Source organism: Camelus ferus, chromosome 6 (assembly GCF_009834535.1).
Source record: "Camelus ferus isolate YT-003-E chromosome 6, BCGSAC_Cfer_1.0, whole genome shotgun sequence".
Classification (NCBI taxonomy): Eukaryota; Metazoa; Chordata; class Mammalia; order Artiodactyla; family Camelidae; genus Camelus; species Camelus ferus.
Genome location: NC_045701.1, coordinates 82,243,210 through 82,267,780, shown reverse-complemented (window position 1 = coordinate 82,267,780; position 24,571 = coordinate 82,243,210). Strand labels below are relative to the sequence as shown.

At 38.6% G+C, this 24,571-nt stretch overlaps 1 protein-coding gene and 1 long non-coding RNA gene across 5 annotated transcripts in view; one reads left to right on the top strand and one right to left on the bottom strand.

Annotated features, from left to right (window-relative positions):
• Positions 1-24,571, top strand: part of RPS6KA5 (ribosomal protein S6 kinase A5) — a 167,345-nt gene that overhangs the window by 140,003 nt on the left and 2,771 nt on the right. For all 4 annotated transcript variants that reach the window (XM_032482508.1, XM_032482509.1, XM_032482510.1 and 1 more), the window contains 8 exons: positions 2,641-2,802; positions 4,645-4,770; positions 5,156-5,289; positions 5,950-6,043; positions 10,195-10,365; positions 14,064-14,255; positions 22,526-22,685; positions 23,994-24,157. In XM_032482508.1, the coding sequence (XP_032338399.1) occupies positions 2,641-2,802; positions 4,645-4,770; positions 5,156-5,289; positions 5,950-6,043; positions 10,195-10,365; positions 14,064-14,255; positions 22,526-22,685; positions 23,994-24,157 (1,203 nt within the window). The remainder of the gene's footprint in view (positions 1-2,640; positions 2,803-4,644; positions 4,771-5,155; positions 5,290-5,949; positions 6,044-10,194; positions 10,366-14,063; positions 14,256-22,525; positions 22,686-23,993; positions 24,158-24,571) is intronic.
• The window catches only part of LOC116664382, a 43,150-nt gene continuing 35,830 nt past the window's right edge, over positions 17,252-24,571 (bottom strand). The window contains exon 3 of the long non-coding RNA XR_004320898.1: positions 17,252-17,370. This is a non-coding gene — a long non-coding RNA (uncharacterized LOC116664382). The remainder of the gene's footprint in view (positions 17,371-24,571) is intronic.

Sequence of the window (24,571 nt, the reverse complement as noted above, 5' to 3'; positions counted from 1 at the left end):
GGGGAGAATCTTAACATTCAATTTTCTACATACTAATTGGTTAGAGTTTCTGAGTACTGGTTTCCATTTATGATCTCGTGATTTAGGCATATGGACTGAGGAGACTTCTGCTTTTATTTTTTATATCTCTCCCCGGTTTATGAGTAATTACTGCCACTGTGTTATACCATTTAAATGGTGATCTCATCTCTTCTTCTCCCAGGAGCAATCTTAGAAAATTCAAAATCGGCCTATTTCTCAGTTACATATCTATAATATATTAGAGAACTATTCATTTATTTTCTTTGTACTTGAGATGGTGCTTTTCTTATTCTGAAAAAGCCTAATGAGACCATTCTACAGAGCACCAGCACATCTGCTCAACCTAGTTTGCTCAATTTGGTCCAAAAAAGTCACCAAAATTTTAGGTAACTGGAAAAAAAAAGTTAAATTGACTGAGTTGGTTAGTTATTTCAATCTAAATAGTCAACTTGGGATCACATGACCTTGATTTCTAAAACTCTAAGCTTATGACTTTTAAATAATTCTGTCCTATCAACAAGCATGACCTCACTATTTATGGTCTAAAGAGACCATCCAAGTTTTATTTTTATTCTGCAAACTGAGCTTTTACATTGTTATCACCAACATGAATGAAAGTATCATACCAAAACAAAGAAAAAATCTGCTGTAAAGTAAGCTTTCATGTTGTTGCTTACTGTTTTTTTTTTTTTAATTTAGAAAAACAAATAGTGATTGAGAATAAGAATTATCTCTCTGCATTGTATGCCTGGAAAAGGGCACATTTATTTCAGTCTTTTGGTGTAAACATTTAAAAAATATTACTGTACATCTTACAAAAGTTCAGTAACGGTGAGAAATACATTTAAAATAAAGTTAATTTCTCAGTGTGTGCATTTCATAGATTAATATGGCTTGGAAAGGTTAACATTTAAACAAACTATTTCAAATATCTTGTTCAGAAGTTTGGCTCAAAAATTAACAAGGTAAAATTTAAGGAAATATTCAAGCAAAATAGCCTAAATCGTATTTTCCTTGGATCTTTTTCTCCATGGTTCCTTGTATTTGTGAGTATTGCAATATAGCTTTCATATTAGAGAAATTTCTCTTTTCTGTAGCTTTGAATAGTAGTTTTAGGTTATTTAATTGCTTTGACTTTTTCAATGACAGGGATACTTCAGGAAAGACCAGAATTCTACTAGGAAAGACCAGAATTCTACTTGTAAAGACCCAAATGGAGTGAAAGGTGGAGAGGATTGTAATAACATTCAATTTTCTACATACTAAACGTTCTCCTGCTCACAACATATTTCTTTTAATTACCCCTTTACTCTGGAAGTTTCTCTTAATGTATGTACAATAGCCAAGAATAAATCATATGCTTGTAATGGAAAACATTACAGCCACATAGAGGAAAAGAACATGAACTAGAAAGTCGAGAGACTGGCCCTTCCACTGGCTAACGTTTAAATGAAAAGGTTAGTTCTTATTTCTGGGCTTCAGTTTCCACATGGACCAAATAAAGGCACTGAACTAAATGATCTCTAAAACCATTCTAGCTAAAAATTTGAAGATCTGTAATTTAATGATTCTACCTCCATTGCCTCCACAAGAGGGCATAATAAAAACACTTAATGTTAGTTGATTAAACTTACTGAATGTCACCAACCAGGAAGGACAAGTTTCCCGTTTTACCATCTCTGAAAGCAATATGCAGCTTACAACAGACAACAGCTTACTATTCTAATTGGTAATGCTTTTTCTTTCTTAATGGTACATTCAGTAGTGGTGTATCTTACTATTGATGATATCTTAGATTTAAGAGAAATACATTAATAGGATATCTGTGGGATTCAAATCAGTATTATCTGAGGTTGTTCTAAGTGGCAGAAGGAGCATAAAGAAAACAGAAGAGAGGGTTGAATTTGAAAAATAGAAGACATGGCAGTTTAGCAGATAGTAGGTGACTGACATGGGTGGAAAGGGGACTTGGATTATCCCATGGGGAAGAGAAGAGGCAATGTTGAAATGCTGGAATACAGTTGAATGAGAAAAGAGTGCTTACATCAGTTCATACTATCACAGCATCATTTAGACTTACAGACATAAACCATAGCATGAGTTAGAGTGAGTTTGTTTATTGCCTAATCTGTCCAGATGGCCAGGAGGAATATCAAGAACAAGAGGAGAGCTAGTTAACACTGCCTCTAGAAAATGGAAATACTCCTTTGCAGTTAGTATTCATATCCATACTAAAGCTTTATTATAGTTTAGTTTAGATTGGGTCAGTTTGGTTTTGGTTTAACACCTTTCTCAGGGGACTCAGGACAAAATAATTTTTGTTATCCCTAGGGGTAAACTAGGGTGTCCTGGTGCCCCCCAGAGGCCAGGATGAGACGGCACAGTGATGGAGAGCAGTCTCATCTTTCAGACGCAGCATTGGCTGGAGCTACAAGCTGCAATAAAAAAAAAATGTGCTCCTGCCTGTGAAAAACAAATTTTTTTTTAATCATTGGTTTGAAATATGTGCTTCTCTCTCTGTTGATCAATTAAAATTATTATCTATCTTTGTTATTTTTAAAAAATACGTTTCAACTTTGTTGATTTCTCTGTTGTACCAATTTTCTTTCTCTGTTTCAGAAAATAAATTGGGATGATTTAGCTGCCAAAAAAGTGCCGGCGCCCTTTAAGCCAGTCATCCGGGATGAATTAGATGTGAGTAACTTTGCAGAAGAGTTCACAGAAATGGACCCCACCTACTCTCCCGCGGCACTGCCCCAGAGCTCCGAGAGGCTGTTTCAGGTAACCTCCAAGGGCGCACGCGGGTTGGTTGGCCATGTGTGCTTTGAAGGAAAAGATTAATTTTCCCATTTGAAAGTTTTTTGGCATCTTGAAAAACATGATTCTCTAATCTCTTCAAAATTAAGTACAGAGATATTGCAAATTGTTAACTGAAGCTTATGGTTTGTTAAATAGCAGACATTATTTATGTGTTTTTTTATGTAAGTGGAATTTATACCTGAAATTTTATTTTTGTTCAGTTTCTTTTATAGAAAATACAATACTACTTTAGCTTACATCTATTCATACAAAATAGTCCTTAATTCATATGCAATATTATCTGATTTTTTTAATTGTTTTTTTTTGAGAGGGAGGTAATTAGGTTTATTCATTTATTTATTTTTAGAGGAGGTACTGAGGATCGAACCCAGGACCTTGTGTATGCTAAGCATGCACTCTGCCACTTGAGCTATACCCGCTCCCACCTATCTGATTCTTTATTTTCAGTGAATAATCTGAACTATTTCCCAATTCTTAAAAAAGATTTAGAAAGAATTTCATATTTAGGATCTTTTCTCAAACTTAACATAAAATATTCTAACCATTAAATGGCATCATAGCTTCCTTTCTTTGACTCTAGTAAATATCCCAGTAGTATGGTTTAATCTGGCCTTTGAGACACTGTCTCTGGACGTTGGTGACACTACTGTCTAGCACTTGGCTGGGCACATAGCAGATGTTGAAAAAAAACATTCCTTGAACTAGTGAATGTTCTAGCTTGAACAGATTAACCACCCATCATTATGCAGATGGTCCCTGATTTATGGGTTCAATTTAGGATTTTTTGACTTCACAATAGTGCAAAAGTGATGCACATTCAGTAGAAGCCACACTTTGAATTTTTATCTTTCCTGGAATGATGATACGCAGTACGGTCCTCTCCATGATGCTGGGCGGCAGCAGTGAGCACAGCTGCCCGTCAGCCCCGCGTCCCAAGGATAAATGCTGACACACTTACAACCGTTCTGGACTCACACAGCCATTGTCTTTCACTTTCAGTACAGTGTTCAGTAAGGGACATGAGATAGTTAACACTTCATTATATTATATATTATATATACAGGCTCTGTGTTAGATGATGCTGCCCAACTATAGGCTAATGTCAGTGTTCGGAGCACGTTTCAAGGTAGGCTCGGCTAAACTATGATGTTCGATAGGTTAGGTGTGTTACATGCATTTTTCAACCTGTGATATTTTCAATTTATGGTGGGTTTATCAGGACATAACCCCGTGGTAAGTCAAGGAAGATCTGTACCACTTTTCGTTCAGCATATCATTCTGCTGTTTGAGTTTATTCCTCTTTTAAAACTTGATTATAAATGTAATTAACCTAAGGAAATATAATCAGAGTCAAATAATGGTTGAATTAGAAATTAACTGGAATTGCTAGTTTTCTGGTTTGAAAAATGGTAGCATTTGACTCACTTTTTGGTACCTTAACTCTACCTTTTTTGAGAATTTAGATGTTTACAAGCAAACTTATCAGCAATGCAAAAGAATTATAGCTATGAGTCAGATATTGGGGATGGGAAAGGGAGGAGGTGCCTTTCTGCCTTTAATTTTGAATTGGTTTAGTTCTACCAGAAGATGGCATTATCTCCTTCTGAAAAGCCTTATTCTATTGATTTGAAATAACCTTGCATTTTGGATTACAAATAAAATAAAATTAGATTCAGCTTAACAAATACTTGAGCACTTTTCATTCTTCTTTCTTGATTTAAGAAAAAAATGCTACAATTGAGACTGTGCTAAACTGGAAAATCGCAAATCTTTATTTTTTTACTCTTTATTTTTTTTTTTTAGGGCTATTCCTTTGTTGCTCCTTCTATCCTGTTCAAGCGTAATGCAGCCGTCATAGACCCTCTTCAGTCTCACGTGGGAGTTGACCGTCCTGGAGTGACAAATGTTGCTAGGAGTGCAATGATGAAGGTATATAGATGTGGTTAATTATATGACATATTTATGGTTTAAATACCAACACTAATTGACTTTCTCAACTCCAGTAAGTTTAATAGACTTTCCACTCAACTAAAATGTAATTTGAAAAAAATGAATAAATGGAAATAGCAGTATTTGCCCTAGAGAATTATTAACATCAGTTTGAATGAGCTCCTTTTTTACAGCAATAGAAAATTATGTATTTTATATAAGTGATATAGATGATAGAGATGAGCTAAAGGTGAATTATTAAAGATAATAAATGTATTCCATTCATATTTATTAACATGAATGATGTTCTGTTGCTCTACAATTTTATCTATCCCTGGGTATTACTAATATTTTCTTAAGTTAAATGATGTTGGTTTCTCATCAGGACTCTCCGTTCTATCAACACTATGACCTAGATCTGAAGGACAAACCATTGGGAGAAGGAAGTTTTTCCATTTGTCGAAAGTGCATACACAAAAAAAGTAACCAAGCATTTGCAGTCAAAATTATCAGCAAAAGGTATCACCATTTCTGGCAGTCTCTCTTATGTCTTCATCCTAGTCAACAGAGTCCATAAATTAAGATTTTTTTGTATTTAAAAGGAAAGTAATGGTATATTGTAAGTTTTTAACCATGGTTTTAGCCATTCAGCTCATCAGTTGATCCACAATTCTAACTCTGAGAAAGTAATCCATTTTAGACATAAATCAGACTATGGTCTGCTTTTGAGATTATTGTGAAAAGATTTTCTCGTGGTAGTGATATTTAGTCTGCCCTGCTTAGCGAATTCAGCAGCTGTTGCCTTTCCTATTAGTTGTACATTTGAAATATTTTTTTCTGAAATTACTTAGCAATCTATGGGTAGCTTTGAGAGACAGCTAGTTGGTTTGGTAACTGATTATTACCTCTGTGATTATATATTCTTATTACCAAGTTGTCAAGCAAGGAGGGCATCCGTTTCTTCATATGATTAGCTCTTTTCTGACTCATTTTCCTCAAGAATAATGCACTACTTGTTCTGGTTGGTGCGTGACTCACTACTTTCATGGAAGCTTCGTTCTGATACTTTGACACTGACATTCTGAATATACCATAAATAAAAACAAAATTAGAGTTGGGGGCAATACTTACAAAAACTTGGTGATGAGGCACGTGGAGACTAACTGCTTTATCTTACAGGATGGAAGCCAATACTCAGAAAGAAATAACAGCTCTGAAACTCTGTGAAGGACACCCCAATATCGTGAAACTACATGAAGTTTTTCATGATCAGGTATCCCACCTATTTTTCTATGCATCCTCATTCATATACAAGGTTCTACTTTTCACCAGTTTTGTTGGTGCCGCTGGGTCAGTCGGGGATATGGGACATGACCCAGCCACTCGAGAGGGCAGAGAAACCACTCCGCACACAGTCTCACCCACCCCAAAATCAATGCCTTCTTTCACTGTTGCTTTTCATGACTCAGTAGTGGTCATGTAGGACACAGAAGTAGGGTGGGGGGTGGGGAGCCCCGGGGCACTGCCACCAGCTCCTTGTTTTTATTGCCAGCTCAGCTGCCACCCCATGAAGCTTCACTGCCACGTACTTCTCAGTACTCAGTAATTTTCAGCCTTTAACTTAATCCTTTCACTTCAAGAGTAGAACTTAGAGAGCCTGAAGCCGCATTAGTGCAAACTAAAGACCAAATAGGAAGCAGAAGGGCAAAGATGCTCCCCTTGCATCTTCCTCTAGGTGGTGGGTTCTGCTCCGAGCACTGCTCGCCGCCCCTCTTCTAACCCCAGTATCGCTTTCCAGCAGGAGCCTAACCAGAAGCGTATAACTTTGGATATGGGAGGAACGCTGTTGCATCAGACCCATGTCTCCTCCCAGCCCCTCCACTGCCACCTTCCCCAACAGAAGTTGCCCCATTACAGTCACCTTTCCTCCTGAGACTGGGTGGGATGACACAGTCTTACTCAAGACAATGTGCTAGCCACAAGAGCTACAACCAATCCTAGATGCAGTTGGCCCTAACTTTACCAAAGAAGAAACTGATGTTCAGGAAGGCAATGAGTGTTTTCCCACAGGGAAAAAAGGGGGGGGGGTAGTCACGAGACTTGTCCAACTGAAGTCACATAGCAAATCAGTGAATATCTAGTAGGAAAACCTGGTCTCTGTTTTGGGGCTCTCTCCGTGGTGCTGCTGTAACATCCGTGTACTTGGAGAGCTGTGGCCTGGTTCTCTACCACACTGAACTTTCCCCGAGCACCATGGCCAAGGATGATACATTGTGGGGAAGCCAGGCAGCAGCAGCAGGGGCATGGTAACCATACACCTTTTGGGATCCAGGTATGGTAGCACTCATTCTAAATGTGTTGTCTTATTCAATCCTTATAGTAACTCTATGAGGTGAGAAAGCCAAAACTCACAGAAATCAGGTAACAGGGTTTCCCAGTGTGTGAGTGGTAATGCTGGGATCTGAACTCGCACAGTCCAACCTCAAAACCAGCCTTTCATGACTTTGTCTATTGCCTTAGGAGAGGCAGACACATAGCCTGGTTTTCACATCAGGTGAGGTGAGCATCCAGAAATGACATCACCATCTACCTGCTGTTTGGTGCTTATAATCAGAAAAGGAGCATCTTTGAAGCAAAGACTCAGGGGGAAGTGCTCTCCCTGCTCATGTACTGCCTCCACCTCATTGGACTACAACTACAGTGGAGGTAGTGAGTCCCCCATCCACTGGGGATGGTTAGGAAGAGCCTGGACAGTCTTCTGTCGAAGATGACTCACATATCAATCAAGGGCTTGGTGGATGACCTTCAAGTTGCCCCTCTGTGGTTTTGCAGCTGTGCCCCTGGCTACTTCCCAGCCAAGACATTCACTCTCTGACCTTCAGGCCACTGTCAGATCTCAGGAACTGCATCCCTGATTTTTTCTTTATGTCACAAGTTAAATTTATTATTTGCTTTTTTTTTGTTTAAATTTTTTTATTGAAGTATAGTTGATTTATAGTGTAGTGTTAGTTTCAGGTGTACAGCAAAGTGATTCAATCCAATCTATCTGTCTATCTATCTATCTTACTCTTTTTCAGATTCCTTTCCATTATAGGTTATTATAAGATACTGATATAGTTCCCTGTGCTATACAGTAGGTCTTTGTTGTTTATCTATTTTATGTATAGTACTGTGTACCTGTTAATACCAAATTCCTAATTTATCCCTTCCCCCTCTTCCCTTTTGGTAACCATAAGATTGTTTTCTGTGTCTGTGAGTCTGTTTTGTAAATAAGTTCACTTGTATCATTTTTTTTAGATTCCACAAATAAGTGATAACATATGATATTTATCTTTCTCTGACTTACTTCACTTAGTATGATAATTTCTAGGTCCTTCCATGTTGCTGCAGATGGCATTAATTCATTCTTTTTTATGGCTGAGTAATATTCCTGTGTGTGTGTGTGTGTGTGTGTGTGTGTGTGTGTGTGCGCGTGTATACCACATCTTCTTTATCCATTCCTCTGTTACAGATACTTAGGTTGCTTCCATGTCTTGGCTGTTGTAAATAGTGCTGCTGTGAACATTGGGGTGCATTATCTTTAGGAATTAGAGTTTTCATCTTTTCTAGAAATATGCCCAAGAGTGGGATTGCTGGATCATATGGTTACTCTACTTTTAGTTTTTTAAGGAACTTCCATACTGTCCTCCATAGTGGCTGCACCACCATTTTGAGTGTATTTTTGTGTATGGTGTGAGGGAGTGTTCTAACCTCATTGATTTACATGTGGCTGTCCATATTATTTGCTATTTTTATAAAGAGTTATTAGAATGTAAACTATCTCGTGTTACAATCCTACGTATACCAGTATATTGTTATTCTAATATACAGTTGTTGGTACTTTGAGTTATTTTTTCCATAATGGTGACAGTTGCCTAGATCGTCCCCAAATCCAACACCGTCCTCTTTTTCACTAATGGGTGAAACTGATTGAGGGTGTGTCTCCAGCCTTTGACCATACAGCAGTATAGTTTTGTGTTCCATGATTTGTACGTTACTGCTTTATTCCTTTCCTATTGCTGCTGTTACAAATTCCCACAAGCCTAAAACAATATAAATTTATCATCTAACAGACTGGAGGTCAGAAGTTCAAAATCAGCCTCACTGGTGTAAAGTCAGAGTATCAGCAGGGCTGGTTCCTTCTGGAGATTCGAAGGGTCAGTTTATTGACTTGCCTTTTTTAGCTTCTGGAGACCGCCCACATTCTTGGTTTGTGACCCTTCCATGTATCATTTTAATCTTTTGTTTCCATAGTCCCATCTCATACTGTTGACTCTGATGGATAATTAAGATACTCTTCTCATAAGTAGCAGAACTGGCATTCAGATCCAGGTTTGACTCTAAAACCTATCTCTTAAACCACTGTAAGTGTTGCCCCCATTTTTTTAAAGCTTGCTGGCATATACCTGTAGCAGACCTTTAGCTCTGACCTTACCTGTCTGATGTAGATAAATCAGCATGATCTCTAGTAGCCTGGGAGCAATTCTCTCGTTAAAAGTGTTATTCACCTTCTAGAATTTGACAGTTGCGTGCAGGATAATGTATTTATAGTTGTCTTTTCCATGAAGCAATGTTTCTGGACTTTGCTAATTCAAAGGGAAGCATACTTTATTTTGTTTCTTTAGTGACATTGGTGCTGCTATAATGCATAGCACCTGGATTTGAATATTGACTTGATATCTTTTTTAAACTTTTTTGTGTTCATTGGAGAGCTGATACAATTCCTTTGCTTTTCAATAGCTCCTATGTTATTTTCTTTATGGAAATAGTAAATATATAACTATTTAAGTTATTTAATTAAGATAATGCCATTGGAATCAAAAGCAGTTAAAAAAAAAAAAAGCCCACAGTGAGTTATAAGTGTTTGCCGTGAGTATTAACAGCAACCCTGAAACTAATCTGCTGAGCCCTAACAGATTTAAAGTGACATCATCCAACAATGCCTTTTTTGAAAGGTAAATTTGCCATTAAATGTGTGTGTCAGGCCTCTCATGGACAGTTACCCATGTTCTGTCAGCAATCTTCCTTATTATTTAAAACAGCCAATTTCACATTATTATCAGTACTAGGTCACACTTTAAAAAGAAAGATATGTAAACTTGATAGAGAGCGTTGGAATGGAATTCAAATGAAAGAATTAGTCAAGGAGATATATATAAAGATTTCTCTGCAGTGCTTGAAATTTTCCATTACCGAAATAGAATTCTAAAAAAGCCACATTATCCTTCAACTCTTTCCTCTAAAATACAAGGATTGCCCTTGATTATTTTAACAAGGGACTATTTAAATGTGTTGGTAGTGATTCATATTCAATAAATATTTTATACATTGATTAGCTTCTACTCCTCTGCATTAAGCCCCTCCACATTCTCCTGTCTTTTCTAGCTTCACACGTTTCTAGTGATGGAACTTCTAAATGGAGGAGAGCTGTTTGAGCGAATTAAGAGAAAGAAACACTTCAGTGAGACGGAAGCCAGCTACATCATGCGGAAGCTTGTTTCGGCTGTAAGCCACATGCATGATGTCGGAGTGGTACATAGAGATTTGAAACCCGAGGTATAAAATTACATGTTCTCTCATATAATGCAATCAAGCATCATTATTAAATATCCTCCAGATATGTGTGGGCTTTTTTGTTTTGTTTTTGTTTTGTGTTTTTATTTTCAGGGCTTTCTGCTAAATAGATATTTGCAAATATCATGTTTCTTGGATTTTTTTTCTCTTCTATTTCAGTATAAAATAAATTTGTCTTTTTTTTTTTTTTTGCCAGCCGATCATCTCGAGCTTATATTTATATGTGTGAGAGCCTTTTATGGAAGAAATACTTTATGCAACAGTTGTGGACTAAAAATAGCAATGGAAATTTTTGTGGCAGAAAATATCCCTCCTAAATGTATACCATTTTGGAGGGGGTTTTTTATGGTGTATTTTGAAAACTTATCTTTCACTTTTATAATCAAATTGATTAGCTCATGAATAGGAGTATTTATAATTCTGTTCTAAATATTTAAATATAAAGCATTCTCTTAGTTTAATTAGTTTGCCATCCTTACAAGTGCTTTTCCTTGCTCATGTAATATTTATAGAACTCTGTAGCAATGCAGAAGTAGCAGCTTTTTATATATTTCTTCTTTCAAAAGGTTCTTAAAGAAGGTCCTAACTCTAAAATTATCTCTTTTTAGTACCAAAAATATGAAAATTCCTCTTTTATAAAAATCAAAATAATGAAAATTGGAAAACAAAATCCAATAATTTATAAAAGGGTAACAATGAATCATCATCTACCATATGCAAAATTATATATATTTACTCCCTAAATTAGAATTTCAGTTTTAATTACCATGTGATTATAATGCATTTTCAAGTGTATTTAAAATAATAAGTTGGTGTTTATTTTTTGTGTGAGACCACAAAGAATAGTTCCCCAAAGGCACCATTTTTGCCTTTTATTTAAGCATCTTGGATTATTGGTAGGAAGATGTTTTTAAAATGGAATTCTGTGCATTCGTATATAATTGAATGATTCCTAAAGGATTTAAACCTCTGTCTGTGTACTTTCTATGACTATTAGTCATATTACTTGTAATTAATCAAAAGTGAATTGTATTTTATGAAATTGTAACTATGATAGCTACCCCTCTGCTTCCTTCATCAGAGTTCTCACTCTCCTACACAACACCCACTCAAAATATGGTGCTCCGTACATTGGAGATTAGCATCTATTTTTAAAAGTGAAAGCACACCACTTAAATGTTTTTTTGATAGACAAGGAACAAGCATGTAATTTTTTAAATTGAGAAGATCTGTTCCATGACTGTCTAGAATTCATTTTCACATGTTTTATTCTTTGATAACTGGCCATCTGTCACCTCATGAGTCTCCAATGATGCAACTGTCCTCTCCAGCAGAATTTAAGTTTGCCTTCCTATTTTACAGATTAAAAAGATACTCACATAGTTTAATTCTTCTTATTTGTTATAAAGCTTTTCTTTCCAGCAGTCATTTGAAAAGGAAAATTGTCTGATTATTTAGGACATTCTACTATTAGAGTCCCAAATCAGCATAAATTTTGGAGACATGAAAATGTGCCCTGTACTAACATTTTCATAATAAAATAGCTTTGACTTTTAAGTGGCAGAATATATTATTTTCAGACTAAAAGTTTAATCCCTTTCCCAATGATGTAGCATTTTAAGATCTGATTATGTATCTTTTGGTAGATACTGATGTGGTATTCATATTCTGCATAGGCAAGATAATTTCTAGGTGAGAATCAAATAAATTTAGAAGCTGGCTGACATTCTTAGTAGGCTGCTTTATATTTGTCAAACTGGTCCCCATATTCTTGAAAGATTGAGAAATTTTATCAGTTTCCAGCAGAACGGATAAAAGGGGTTTGAATGATTACTTTCTACCATTTCTGACCATGCACACCCAACTCTACTCTGAGAATTGGTAGAGGAGTGGGGAGGGACTGCCTTTCTCCTCCATTTCCAGATCTAAGATCAAGGAAGTCCTTAGCCAGTCTTAATATAGAAGACACTAAAGTCATTTCCAAAGACTTGCAGGCTCAGGGAAGACTGGCCAGGTGTGCTTCATCCACTGCTGTGTACATAGCACAGTGCTTGTGCTGGAGGAGCTCAGGAGTCATTTGCTGAGACTGCTCCCAAGTACACATCCATGAACCCCAGGTGTGACTTCAGTTGTGATGAAGCCTTACATTTAATTATATCTACATTAAATTTTTTTTTGTTTTGTAAATTGATCTTTTTTATTTTGAGAGAATTATAGATTCACATGTAGTTGTAGAAATAATAGAGAAATCCCTTGTACCCTTTACACATTTTCCCCAAATTGATGCTATTTATAGTCCAATATCACAGTCAGGATATTTACCTTGATACAGTCATGCAAGGTAAGAACAGTCCCACCACCACAAGGATCCTCCTGTTGGCCTTTAAGGTCACATTCACTTCCCTGTCCCCTCGCATGTCCCTAACCCTGGCAATTACTAATCTGTTCTCTATTTCTACAGTTTTATCATTTCAAAACAGTTATATAAGTGGATATACCCACATTTTAATTCCATTGCATATTCAGGATTAAGCATTTTGTATGATAGCAAATTTAAGAAAACTTTTCAGTTAATTTTTTTGCTTGTCTTTCCTCCCACTTCCTTCATTTTTAACTTTTGAATGGAGGCTTAGAAGACTTTTCTTCTTTGTATCAATGAAGATTTCAATGATGTATCTTATTTCAGCTTAAATAATATTAAAAAGCAAATGATGTTCCAGAGCTGGGGAATAATTTAATGATCATAAAGGCGTAACAAATTTTGTTAGGATGTCTAAAGACAGTATAATCAGATTCACTAACTGTGGGTACTAGCTTCATGTACTAATGAAAACGGTGATTTTGTGTACAAAATCAGTACAGTTGGATTTTTTAAACAAGTGGTAAATACAAAAGTAATCAGTAAAACCTTAGCAACTGAGATAGGTTGGTGAATGATTCAAAATAACAGTGTTTTCTGAATCTTTGAGGGATAATATCCATAAGCATCAAAAAATGTTAGATGTCCAAAAGCATCAAAAATATTAACTGTTTTGGAGAAAATATTTCTAAAATGTATGTCTCCACTGTGTATTCTTTTTTAAATTGAATTATAGTTGATTTACAATGTTAATAGGCTATACTAGATATTATATAACTATTTTATTTATGACTTCATTCAGTGGACAAATATTTACCAAGTACATGCTGCATGAGAGTCATGAATAAACTGGACATGCTGCCCTTATGCAATTAATGATCTAATACAAGTGAAGACACTGAGCTAATAATGCAGAGCTGATAACTGGAAAGAAAAGTAAATGCCTGAAGTAAATACAATAATTTCTAACTTCAGTTTGGCGGCATCGCTATATGAGAAGTAGGTGCCTGAGAGCCAGGTTGGAAGGGAGGTTGATGGAGGAAGTAGAAGACAAACACACGCTGAGGGAAAAGTGTAGGCAAAGAAGAGGCATGGCACCATCGAAAATTTCCACATGACCTCGTAAAATTGACATAATACAAAACAGCATAAAGCAGAGAGCACCAGCACACTGACATCCAGCTCCCAGACCCCCCGGCAGAGCTCTCTGTGTCTGAATCCATTGCAAACATATAGACAGACAATGCTGCCTCAGTGGCATCACCAAGTCCCATGACATTTTAATGAGAAACTAATGAATTAACGTGTTTGTGTCTGGCAGAATTTATTGTTCACCGATGAAAATGACAATTTGGAAATCAAAGTAATTGATTTTGGATTTGCACGCTTAAAGCCGCCTGATAATCAGCCTCTGAAGACACCGTGCTTCACTCTTCACTACGCCGCCCCCGAGCTCTTGAATCACAACGGCTACGATGAGTCCTGTGACCTCTGGAGCTTGGGCGTCATTTTGGTGAGTTCATGTCAGCAGAGCCGCTGAACTCAGCCAGTTCCCTGATGGCCTCTGGCCTCTGTACATCTCCCTCTTTGTTGTTTTCCTTAAATTCCTGAAAAAATTGGCAAATTGGTTTCTTTTCTGTATAGTCAATAACAGACCTGACAGACGACTATTTCCCTTTCTTAAAATTTACATTGGAGAAAATGTAGGAATTTTTATTGTGGTTTATTTGGGAATATTTAAGACAACTGTGCTTCATATGAATTACAGGTATATATATTAAAGAAGCAATAGTATATTTTCATAAGATATGCATATTAGATATAATGTCAAAATAGCAAAATGACTCATTAATAGAAAAATATTTTTTTAAAAATTCTCTGAGGTTTTCAGACCAAAACTATAACTAAGGACTATCACTTAGAATAAATAAACAAATTAATAGAGAAAAAAATTTTAAATATTTATAGTAACTTATAGTAATCATGGTGAGGCTTTTTACAAAATGTCCTTGGCTCCCAGGATCAGAAGCAGAACATTAAGCTAGAAAAATCTCGGCATGTTTTTTCCTCAAAATAGCTTTACTTTTTCTGCATATAATTTGTAATGCATAATCGTAGGGAGAAATTTTCAGGCAGTACAGAAAGATAGGAACAAAGTGAAATCACTTGTAATCTCATCACACTGAGATGATACTGTACCCTAAGCTTTCACTCTCCTCTCCCTCCCCCGTGTTATTTATGCTTCATATCTTTCTACAAGTTTCTCAGTATATTTATTTAGATATTTGGGTTTTTTAACAAATGAGATTATATTATATATGTAGTTTGAGTCTCCAAAGTTTATTTACCATTTCTTTACTAGTGAGCAGTTAGCATTTTCTACTTTTTCATTAAGTATAAGCTGCACAGATGAATATTGTAATATATGTGCTTGCCGTTTTAGGAGAAGGACATACACATCTTTATTTTGACATATATGCCTGGATTTCCTTCTAGAAGGTTTACCAGACCATGTTCTCATCAACTGCTTGCAAATACATTGGATACTGTCAATTTCAATCATAAATTATTTCCTACTGTTATTATAATTTGCATGCATTTATTTAATGAATATTCAGTTTGAGCATCTTTTCATGCATTTGAACATTTTGTATTTTTTTCTTTTGTGAACTGCTGCTTATGAGCTTTGCCCATTTTCCTGTAGGGGAAATTTTTCTTATTGAAATTTAAAGCTCTATTAAGGATTTTAATCCTTTGTCTAGCATTTGTTGTTACCTTGAAAACTTTGTTTATAGTAATATGGAATTTTAATTTTGTTTTTAGAGGGGTTTGAAAGGGAAGGGTTTTTTTTTTTATTTCTATGTTGTAAGGTATATCAGTCTTCCCCTTAATGGTATCTGGCTTTGATGTCAGATTGTCACTCCACCCCAACCCACGATTATATAAATATTCTCTTAAATTTCCCTTTAGAAATATGTTTTATTTTTATACTTATGCACTCCATCTGGGATTTATTTTGGTGTCAGTTTGTTTTCCTCCAATGGCTAGCCAGTTGTCCCTGCAGGATGGTCCAGGTTTTTATTTTTAAGCTTTATATGGTTTTTATTTCAAGAATTTTAAGTCATCATTTATAATTTTCAAACTAGAATTACATATTTATGAACACGATTTTTAAACAACTAACTTCTGTAGATTTGAGTTATGTTTGACTTAAACATTACATTTGCATTAGTAGCACTCTCCTAAAAAATTCATCTAAATAAAAAAGAGCCTTTCATTTTTAGCAATAATAAAAGATTACCCCTTGTAAAAAAGCCCTCACTCAAATACAGGCCCATTATAATTATCATGCTTTGAAGGTTTTAAAAGACAGTCTTAGACATACAGACAGGTATTTTAGAACCTCCAAATGCCGTATCCATGGAAATAACTTTGTATAATGGCATGGAGAGAAGCTGGGCTTCTCTCTAGATCTAACTGCCAAGTTTTAAACAGGAACAGGGACAACGAACAGATTACACCATACCACAGGAGTACAGTCACAATGTCCAGACTGCGGCAAGTTCTACAGGACAAACAATGCAGTTTCTCCAGCAAATAAGTGTTATAAGGAAAAATAGCCTGGGAACCTATAGATTAAAAGACACTTAAGAAACAGTTTTTGCATCTTACTTGAATTCCGATTCTACTTATTTAACTCAAACTCTTTCATACAAATGTAATTATAATAATATTTATACAATGCATGTAACAGAATTGGGGAAATCTGAATACTGACTGGATATTGAATGCTACAAAGGAATTACTGCTAACTGTTTTTATGTGTATTAATAGATTGTGGTTTTTAAAAATCCTTGCCTTTTAGAGATACAAAATAAAATATTTACAGATGAAAAGCAAAGTTAGCACTTGCATTAAACAAACAAAAGGAAGAGTGCTTTGCAAACTTTTCCACATAAATGAGTGCATCTCTCCAGAGGATCTAAATACACGGTCTAAGTAGTAAGCACAAAATTTATTTGGACTTGTCTGGTTTGCCTTAGAAATCTTTTGCGTTTTTACATGTTGCATCTATATGAATGTGGGTACTAATAGGAAAATAATTTATGTTCTCCCCATTGAGTAAAACAAGTAATTTACAAGTAATTTACGAAGATGGATCACGTGTCATGTGGGTTTGATTACAACTCAGTCTACCTCATGGAAGTGCAGTTTCCAGTGGAAACATACAGGACATTTTATTTTTATTTTATTTTATTTTTTTATTTTATTATTTTATTTTATTTTATTATATTTTATTTTATTATTTTATTTTATTTAACAGAAGTACTGGAGATCAAACCCAGGACCTCATGCATGCTAGGCACACATTCTACCACTGAGCTATACTCTCCCCACCCAGACTTTAATTAAAATTGAGCTTACACAGTGTCTTGGCCTGCTCATGACTGCCATAATGAAATACTGCAGACTGGGTGATTTAAACAACAGAAATTTATTTCACAGTTCTAGAGGCTGGGAAGTCCAACATCAAGGTGCCAGCAGGGTTGGTATCTGGTGAACCCCCTTAGGTTGCAAGTAGCCATCTGTTCACTGTGTCCTCACATGACCTTTCCTTCGTGCATACACTTAAAAGAGAGAGAGTGAGCAAACTCAGTGATGTCTCTTTTTGTAAGGACAGTAACCCTATTGGATGAGGACCCCACCCTTGTGACTTCATTACCTTTACCTCCATAAAGGTCCTATCTACAAGTACAGTCACACTGGGGGTTGGGTCTTCAGCATATGAATTCTGAAGGCACATGATAATTCAGTCCATAACATACAGTATTTAGAAAATATAGGACATTATTATATGCCATCCCATAGGTATACATAGCATACCCATGGGATGGAATATAATAACATTTAAAACATATTTCTTCCAAATGATTTATTCAGAATTCCCAAAATTTTATTTTGAAAATTTCAGACCTAGAGAAAATTTGGGAGAATAATACTGTGAACATTTAATATTCTAATACCTCCTTGTGTGTATATATGTACACACACACACATACACACATAGATACATATCTTTGTGTATATAGATACTTTCTTGCCCAGCCATTTGCAGTTAGCAGACACAAAATTATTCTTAACAGAAGTTGACTCCTGGATAATCAACTAAATTGTAAGATCTTGGATTTGAGAGGAACTTAAAGTTTGTTTAATTCTACCTCTTCCAGAGAAGGGATCTTTTCTGCAAAGTCCCTGTCACTAATCTCCTTTGAATACTTCCAAAGATAGAGAATCAGTTTTCCATCCAACAGCCTATTGAATTATTACACATCAGAAAGCAAGAAAACTGTATTCTAAAGGATACTTTCTTGTATTTAGCCCCGTTTGTATCTGTTAGGAAGTGGGATGAGATTAAGAAGTGAAGCAGGTTTTGAAAAACTACTTGGCAGTTATCTACTGAACATACACAGACCAGATGACCCAGCAGTTCCAATCCCAGAGATACAGCCAACAGAAATGTGTATTTTTATGTATCAAAGGACATATGTAAGTAGACACAGCAGCATGTTTCAAAATGCCCCAAATTGGAAACAAGTCAAATGTTCATCAACAATAGAAAGATATTCTAATATGGGTTTCCTGGAAAGCAGAACCTGAAGCTAACGCGTGTGTTTTGTCATGTTCCCAAGGAGCATAATCCTAGGGAGGGAGGAAGGAGGCAGGGAAAGGGGGAGAGCAGAGGATGCACTATGGAGTTACCACCCGTTATTACCAAGTGGAGCTGATCACTTGAGTTCATGGAACCAAGACCTCTAACTAAGCAGACCCTAAGGCTGCAGAAAGGGGGTCATGAATCCATAGACTAGATATGGAGGGCCTAGCATCAGTGAATGGATCAGCCATTGGTTCAGCACAGTCCTCCAGGACAGCCCTCCAGCCCCACTGCCCCGCCAGGGCATTGTCCTGAAATGGTATCTTCACTGAACTTTTCATGTTCTAACAGGCCAGCTGCACCCAAGTGAAAGAATGCCAACCCATCTGTCAAGTAGGCCCAAATTCCTTTCTTCCTTCATCAACTGATCATAGGGAACCACCCGCAATGAGGCCATAGGTGTGAATTAAGTAAGAAGCATTGTTGCAACAGAACGAGGTGATGTGCACCTATGCATGCAATTTGCTGTGCCTTTTGGACCACCTCGAGTTGATTCTGAGTGTCTCGTGTCCATGGGACATGGATCACTGCTGGGCTTTATGAATCAGTGCATCTGCTAATCCTAGTGCACGATGCACTGCTCTTGGTATCGCTTGTTTAGACACTCAGAAACTACCAGGGACCAGGAGTATCCTGGGAGCTGATTTTCAGAGAGTAGTTCTCTGCCACAGAAGGCATGGCACTGCACCCGAATCCTTTGGGTCTGCTCCGCAACTCTTCTGTTGGAGTTGCCAGAGTCTCCACCCAGCATTCTCAGCTCTCACAGACTCTCAAGCACAATCAGCTCCACCAAATCCTACAGCCTAAGTAGCAGGACAGCTTATGTAACACCTCGGACCTGCAGAAAAACCCTCTTTACTCTGGGCCCCACTTGAAACTGGTAGCCTTCCAAGTCACTTGATAAACAGATTAGAGCAGTATTCTCAAGCGCAATGGACGCTGCTGCCAAAATCCAAAGGAGCCCACTGTGTCCGTGCCTCTTTCTTCATGATACGAGGTACAGCAGTTTATCTCTTTGAGGGGGTTGTTTCTGCCCGGCCCATTGGAGCTCTAAACTCTGTACCAGTGTGACAGTCCTCTGAGCATTGTGCAGTTTATCTCCTACCCGCCAGCATGCATGTGGCGTATAGGACATTTAAGACACATGCTGGTTCCTGCTCACCAGGTCTCCTTTAATGAAGACATCAATATAGAGACCCAGCATGGGGTTCTCTAGACTGTCAATATGATCAAGGGCCCCGCAGACATTGTAACAGAGCAGGAGGGTCAGCATAGCTCTCGGGCAAGACACTGAATGCTGTCCTTGCCATGTAAAGACTTACTGCTTTGATCTTCACTGTTGATGGAAAGAAGAATCCATTGACCAGATCAATAGGTGTTTATTCATGCCAGAGACATATTAACTTATACCATATTGAGCATGGCAGCTGCACTTGGGGCCTGGCAATCAGGTGTTGGTTGTCTTCCATCATTCATGATCCATCTGGGTTCTGCAGGGGCCAAATTGAATGAAGATATGATGGGGCCTACCACCTCATATTCTTCAGGTCTTTAGTTGAGACATTACTCTTAGAGATTAGGTATTGCTTATGATTTAGGATCCTGGCCAGAAACAGCTTCAGGGACTTCCCCTTGGCGCTTCCTCCCATGTGGCTCTTCATCCACAAGGCAGGAAGCCAGTGTGAGGGCTGTGACGGTACCAAGCACTGCAAAATGCACTTTGGCCAAAACTCTGTCTGAAACCTGAGTAAGTAAATACCATTCCCACTAGAGGACCATGATAGTATTTTGGGTCCCCTGGTATCAGCACTTGGACCCCAAGCAGGTCTCCAAAGACCTGGGTTTTCTCCTTTCCCAGTACACCCTGGCAAACGGCCACATGTCTATTCGTGGCAAGATTGGGAAAATGTTTACTGTATATTATCTCTGGCATTGTAAGGCCCTTCTTCAAAGAGACTTGTCTTCCCCATCAATCAGAACTCTGGGTCTCTGAACTGTCTCAGATATAGAAACTGAGTGAGGGACAGCTGGTGTTTCCTTTCAGTGGCTGATGCTAGCCTTCAGTTCCCTAGGGGGAGATATAATACACAAGTCAAGCAACACTAGCCATCTGCCCATCCCTCTGCCCACCTGGACCTATTAACCATAGTTACAGATCCCTCCAAATCAAAGCACCATGATTGTCTGCCCAGCCGTGCTTTATTGCCTCTGGTGGCTCAGTGATGCTGCTCGGCCTCTGCTATGCCCAAATTCCAAATCCAGTCACCTCGCTGAGCTAGAGAGCTCAGTCCCATGACAGCCTCTTCCACCGTCAGCCCTGGCCTACAGCAGACAGCCGTCATCAAACTTCTCAAAGACGCAGCTGTGGTCCTTACTGCCTTGATGAAGGGAGTGTGTTCTAAGCCCCCCGGAAATACTGGCAGGTAGTAGGTTCCCAGGTCTTACATGGTATACAGCTCTTTCAATATTCTCATTTCCTTGAGCCTTTTCACCACTTTCTCAAAACCATGCCGAGGAAGATCCAGCATTTCCCCTTATTTGCCCTAAGCCATTGCTCCAAGCTTCAAGGAGCCATTTCAGCCAACTACTGGCACTGGTTCCAGGTGTCCCTGAGTCTCAGATGAGTGTTTCCACGGAAACAACTTCTTCTCCATCAGGTCTTATGTTCTACACACCCACCTCAGTGCAGCATTTTCAAGATCCATTCTCATTTGTGTCCCCTGATCCCCGCTGGTGCATTTCAGCCAGGGCCTGCAGGTCTTCTGACATGCACACATTCCCCTTTCTCCTCAATTCCCCCTCCTCAGGGACCGCACTCCTTACTAACATAAATATATATAAACTTTTGCTTCAGACTTTTTGCTTTCTGGGGAACCAGGCTAAGACGGTGCCAACAGTGGCCCAGAAAGCTGAACTTTAGGAAGGGGCTTTGAAGCTGCATGACTCATTAGTCTGACGCCCCACTTTACATCGGGAATGGGGTACCTGCTGCTGTCCCACCAGGGAAGGAGAAGGAAGGGAAAACAGAGCAAGGCCAGGATGGGGGTTGGGTGTGTTACTGAGCTGGCGACTGCTTGTTACAAGAGCAGCGATTGCTTGATCTGGTGGGACCAGCTTCCAAGGCCTTTGTGACCTACGACCTCTCAGGTGAGCCTGTCAGGGGATGAGGGAGCAGAAGGGAAATGGCATATTCCTTCTAGATCCCTGGGACGTCTCCAGAGCTTTCATACCTCCTACGTAGGGCTGGGGTCCAACAGAGACCCCCCTCCCTGTGTCCGCCCCTCACTAACTGCCATGGTGGGCAGGCTCCCACTGTCCCCACCAGCATCTCCCCACACCGCGCGGTTCTCTCTGGTCTCTGCACAGGAACACCGGCCAGTCCACCGCCACCTCCCGCTCGCCTTCTACCCCTGCAAACCTGTACAACTCTCAGTGAGCAGGGAGAAAACCGTCCTAGAATTTTAAAGGATCTCTTCAAAAATCCAGCCTGTGCTACAAAGTCACACCTTAGCTTTTTGGTTTCTCTGTTGATTTTTTAAAGGGCAAAAACCTTAAACATAAATTTTCAAACACATGGCTACAATGAAAACAGATGGTTGTAGTGAATTCATTATATTTAACACAACAATGAGAAGAATAAAATTAAAATAGGAGTAATTACAAACAAATAAGAAGTCATAAATAAAAAAAAAAACAGTTAAAATCCTAGGAAAAGGGTGTGTGGAATTGGACAGAAAAAAAAAATTAAGGGGTTCTGCTGTCTCTCAATTTTCTGTTAACATTAGTACCATCTTTTGAAATAGCTGAAGTATCCCTTTTTTCTTCTTGTGCTGAATACAGTTATAAAAATGGTTTTAAATCTTGATATTAAAATAAACCATTCCTCTTTATATACAGGTCTGAAATGTGTTGGTTGTTTCAGTGACAGAAGTCATGTAATCTTTTAAACACAATAATGCCAATTGTAATATTTGGGAAATTATGCTGATGAGGTTGGTGACGAAAGTACTAGAGTGGCTTCGACGGTGATTTTGGCAGACGTTCTGTTTTGTTCCTTTTTCTCTTGATAGTATACAATGTTGTCAGGGCAAGTTCCATTCCAATCTCATGACAAAAGTTTGACGTGCACCAGTGCAGTGGAAATCATGAAGAAAATTAAAAAGGGAGATTTCTCCTTTGAAGGAGAAGCCTGGAAGAATGTATCCCAAGAAGCTAAAGATTTGATCCAAGGTAGGAATCTACTGAAAATTTATACTTTATAAGATGTGTAGGTACTGAAGTGGAATCATACCCATCACACGCATATTTGTTGGTGAATTACTCAAGGAATCCCTGTGTGTTCTGAAAGGGTTCCAGGCTTCGGGGTTCAGCCTCATTTTCTTCTCATCGGCACACTCTCCCTCAGTGAGCTTGTTCACATCATCGTATGAACTAGCACTGGATCCACCAGCATCTCAGCCTAACAGCTTCAAAGCGAACCTCTTCTTTTTCACCCTCCCCTCCCCATCTTTCTGCACTGCCGAGAAGCCAGATCACCAAAACAGAGCCCAGGCATCATCCTGGACTCTGCACCTGTCCCACCTTCCACAGCCGCCACCCCATCCTGCAGGTTCAGCATCCCTCCCAGCCGTCCCTCCTCCCCACTCTCGGCTGTCACCTTAGGTCTTGTCGTCAGTGCTCCCCTAAAATCCTCCGGCATGCTTTCAGCTTGCCTTACTTCCTCTGACTTTCCCTGCCTGTCACCAGACAGCAGAGGGACCTTCCGAGTGTCCAGATGTGATCAGGCCTCTTTTCTGTTAAAAATCGCTCCAAGAATCCCTGCAAGCTTTATGTCAGACTCCAGAGTGGAGCCTGCACTTCGTGGCCTGGCCTGCCTGCCACTGCTTCCCATCATCCACCTCCGCCAGCGTCCAACACTTCAGTTCCTCAAAGGGGCCAAGCTTTCGGATTCGGCAGGTGCTCTTCCTAGTCCCTGGGGCACCCTTCTTCTTAGAGCCGGCTCTGGCTCATGCCCCAGGCGTCACCTTCTGGAAGCCATCGAGGGTGCCTGCACCGCCAGGCTGAGCGCTTCCCTGGGCTCGCCGTGTGTGAGGATGTCTCCTGCACTTGCCCCTGATGTGATGACAGCTGGGTTTTGTCTGTGTGTCTCCCTCTCTGAGTCTCCATCTCCACATTTCCACACTCCCTGACTTGCAGATTTTGGTACATGAATGTACATCTCGGCACCCTGTTCTTTAGGAGTTTACCAGGTCACCTGTGGGAGTCCTTGTTTTGGGTGGTTATTTTCTCCTGATTGAAAGCCAGCTGGCCTTCAGCCTCCTCGAAATAGGCTATTGTGGGCTTTACTATTAGCGTCCAGTATTCACTAGGGGATTTAAATGTATATGAAAATGTACATAATTATCTTTGTAGGAGGTTGAAGCCTTATAGAAACCATCATGTCATGTGAACATAATTGAGATCTATGTCTGAGATTGATTTTAAACTATGTTTGAAATGACAGATCCTAAAATAAAAATATCTTATTAATTCCCCCAGGACTTCTCACAGTTGATCCAAATAAGAGGCTTAAAATGTCTGGCTTGAGATACAATGAATGGCTTCAGGATGGCAGTCAGCTGTCCTCAAATCCTCTGATGACTCCAGACATTCTAGGATCCTCAGGAGCTGCTGTGCATACTTGTGTGAAAGCAACCTTCCACGTAAGGCTCTGTGCTCTGCACTTGCAGGACGGTTTGAAAAGAGATTGGACATCCTTACTCTGTAGGCTCAGAGACACATGCTTAGTAATACAATTAAAATAATGAGTTCTTTTAATTTTTGCTATGCTTCTATAAATCCCTTCATGATATAAACATATTTCTAAACAGAGGGTGCCTGGGGACCAGAGTCACTGCTAACCCACAAAATACTTATTCGACATTTAGAATGAGTTTGTGAGGTGAGGCAGTAGTCAGATATTTGAACAGTTAAAAATTTTCAGTAGGTAATGAAAACTATATGCATACTGTTAGAACTTTTTTCTTTCAAATAAGCTAAATCACTGTCTGTAAAAACCAGAAATAAGCATTAGGAACTAAGGCACATGTGAAAGTCCGTTCACTCAACAACCATTT